The following is a 3,359-nucleotide window of genomic DNA, read 5'->3' as shown; positions in this document are numbered from 1 at the left end:
TGAATGGAACAGTCCTGCTTTATTAGCAGAAAACACACTCACTACTTCTGTGCTCAGCCCTTCCCTCTAATCAACCTAAAGCTTCCCTTCCTCACAGCTGTCCTAGTCTCAGGCAAGGCAAGGCCTAGTTCTAGGTTCTGAAACATCTGCATTTTCATGCTTTTGCAGCTAAAAATTACAAAGTTAAAAATTACAAAAGCTGCCCCAATGCCATTTTCTGATTAAGAAAATAACACCACAACGTACGGATCAGATCCCAGGGAAAAGTCAGTGAGCTGTAATGACATTTCTTTTGCGACATCAAAAGCAGCAGTTACGGAATATAATTTGCTGAAATCATAAATACTGAGATTGCAATATGCACATACAAATCACATTTAGGCTCAGCGCACCGAAAGCCTCCGTAAATACATACACGTCTGGGTAAGTGCTGAACGGGGCGTGCGCCCGGCCTCAGTACTCCCACTCGTCCGACTTCAGGTCCAGGAAGCTGAGGATGTTCTGGGCCAGCTTCACGGCCTGCTTCCGGGCCGCCTTGCACTGCTCCTCGCCCTGCGGGTCCACCGCGTCCAGGGCCAGCAGCTGCTTGGTGAGCAGCTCCTCCAGCCGGATGTAGTTCTTGTCAGTCCGGTTCCCGTCGAACAACAGGACTTCTCCCAGGATCTCCGACAGGTGGCCCAGGATGGCCCAGACGGCCCGGTGGGACGGGTGCTCCTCGCACACGAAGGCCTTCCTCTTCTCCAGCGCCTCCTTCAGGTCGATGTGCGTGATGAGGGTCTGCACCGCGATCACCGCCCTCCGCCGGGCCTCGCGGATGCAGGGGTTCTTCTCCAGGCTCACCTCGTCCAGCTGCCCGATCAGGGCCTGCAGCTCCGTCTTGGAGCTCAGGTACAGCTCGGGAGGGTTCTGCGCCTGCAGGAGCTCGTTTTTAATCTCTCTCATTCGCTTGAGGGCCTTTTCTATTTTCAGGATGGAATGATTCTGTCCCAGGTCAAACGCATAGGTGGTATCTGCTTCCTCCTCCAAATCCAAATACTTCAGTAATTTGTTGATGTCCTCCACCACCTCCCGGCGGTAATTCCGGATCTCGGTTCGCCCACACACGTCCAGCGCGTCCAGATCCGCGATCATCCCCGAGAGCACGCACGACAGGTGCTTGCACGTCTCGTTGTTGGCCACGCCCATCAGCAGGGCGATCAGAGTGCCCCTGGCCTTGTTCACCTCGCACATCACGCAGTTGATTTTGGCCACGGAGGGGTGCGTGTCCTCGGAGAGCGGCAGGGACGGCTGCCGCTTCACGCAGTCCTCGATGATCTCCTGCACCGCGCAGATCTTGGTGAGGGTGTGGTAGCGCGCCTTCCGCAGGGACACCTTCCCGCCGGTCTTGACGTGCGTCAGCCTCAGGATGATGTCCTGAATGCCTTCTTCGAACTCCTCGGCCACGCAGCTGCCGCCGCTGTAGAAGGGCACGATCTGGTCCCGCACCAGGGCCTGGGCCTCCTGGAAGATGTTCTGGATCTCCAGGCGGTGCGGGTGGTTGGCGTTCTGCTCCAGCTCCTTGAGCAGGCGCTCCGTCTCCTGGGCGGCCCGCTTCCGCGCCTGCTGAACGTCGCCCCTCCCTTCCGTGTCCACGGAGTCGATCTCGAAAAGCTGTTTCATCAGCATCCGCTCCAGCTTCTTGTAGTTCTTGTCGTCCGACAGCCCGCTGAAGCCGACCACCTGGGGCTCGATGCTCTTCACCTCCTTCTGGATCTCCTGCAGCCGGCTGATGTTGGGGTGTTGGTTTCCCATATCCATGCTCTGGTTGTGGTCAGTTTCACAAGCCCTGGAAGAGGACAAGAACGCAACTGAGTACACGCAGTGTCTGCAGGGGGGTGACCATAGGTTCGTTCCTTCTAAAATTCTCTCTCTGGAAAGCTGTATTCAAAAGGGCTCGTCATTACTGCAGCCCAGAGAACAGTCATGCTCAAGTATAGAAAGCAGTCACCGGGCAGGCGTGGCTTCGTGACTGAGCGTCGACCTATGAACCAGGAGGTCACGGTTATCGATTCCCACCGCAGGGCACAGGCCCGGGTTGCAGGCTCGATCCCCACTGTGGGGCGTGCAGGAGGCAGCCGATCCATGATTCTCTCTCCCCCTCTCCCATCCTCTCTGAAATCCATAAATATACATATCAAAGAAAGAAAGAAGTCACCCCTCCCGCACGGTTCAGTGGCTGAGCGGCCTATGAACCAGGAGGTCCCGGTCAGGGCACATGCAAGCATCGACCAATGAATGCACAAATAAGTGGAACAACAAACCAATGTTTCTCTCTCCCTCCTCTCTCTAAAATCAATCAATAAGCCCTGGCCGGTTTGGCTCAGTGGATAGAGCGTCAGCCTAGGGACTGAAGGGTCCCAGGTTCGATTCCAGCCAAGGGCACATGCCTGGGTTGCAGGCTGGATCCTCAGTAGGGGGCGTGTACGAGGCAGCCGATCAATGATTCTCTCTCATCATTGATGTTTCTCTCTCTCTATCCCTCTCCCTTCCTCTCTGAAATCAATAAAAAAATATATTTTAAAAAGTCAATCAATAAGTTTTATTTTTAAAGATGCTTGATCTTAGGGAAAAGAAGTGACTAAAGAACTCGCGCTCCTGAAAACAACCTAACCACCCCAGTGACCAGGAGCAGGCCGGTGCCTGGGGCGGCAGGAGCTGGGCTCTGGGCCGGATGACAGGCTCCTGGGGATGTATGGGACGCAGTCGCACCCCGTCAGTGTGGCACGCAGCTGTGTGAATTCTCCCGTGGAAAGGGCACAGGCTCCCCGGCCCTCACCCTGGAAGCTGCCGTGGGCGCCAGCGGGGCCCTTTCAGGAATGCAGCCCAGCAGCCGGGCCTCCAGCAACAGGTCTACCTAAGCGCCGCCCAGGATCCAGGCCCGAGTCTCCGGAAAAACTACCCCGAAGAGAAACAAACACCCCCCAGGCGGCACCAGGCACCCAGAGGCCCCACTTCCGGCCCTCTCCTCCCCCCCCTCCCAGCACCCCGCACCCCTTCCCCGAGGGGCAGGGAGCTCCACAGGAAAGGAGAGGGAGCGACAGGGTCCGGGCTCTGGAGGCCCGGTACCTCCCGGGCCCCTCCCCGCCCCCCCCAAATGTGACAGCAATGACCTCCTCCGTCGCCAGCCTCCCTCAGGCCCAGAGCGGCGGGAGGCATGTCCTCAGGCCCCTGGGCCTCCGAAAAGCTGCTGGAGGATGGAGGATGGAGGATGGAGGATGGAGGATGGAATATCCCCGGAACCCGATCCCCCGGGTCCGAGCCAGGAACCCGCCCCGGGCCTCGCTCCCCGCTCCCGGCCCCTCCCAGCGCGTTACCCAGAG

The 3,359-nt window shown here is 57.9% G+C and overlaps 1 protein-coding gene across 1 annotated transcript in view; it reads right to left on the bottom strand.

Moving 5' to 3' along the window:
* BAG5 (BCL2-associated athanogene 5) overlaps window positions 1–3,359 on the bottom strand; it is a 19,129-nt gene continuing 15,770 nt past the window's right edge. The window contains exon 2 of the mRNA XM_014535611.1: window positions 1–1,827. Coding sequence (XP_014391097.1) covers window positions 454–1,797 — 1,344 coding nt within the window. The 5' untranslated portion in view covers window positions 1,798–1,827 and the 3' untranslated portion in view covers window positions 1–453. The remainder of the gene's footprint in view (window positions 1,828–3,359) is intronic.

Source organism: Myotis brandtii, unplaced genomic scaffold (genome assembly GCF_000412655.1).
Source record: "Myotis brandtii unplaced genomic scaffold, ASM41265v1 scaffold1020, whole genome shotgun sequence".
In the NCBI taxonomy this organism is placed as follows: domain Eukaryota; kingdom Metazoa; phylum Chordata; class Mammalia; order Chiroptera; family Vespertilionidae; genus Myotis; species Myotis brandtii.
This window is presented reverse-complemented; position numbering and strand designations above follow the sequence as displayed.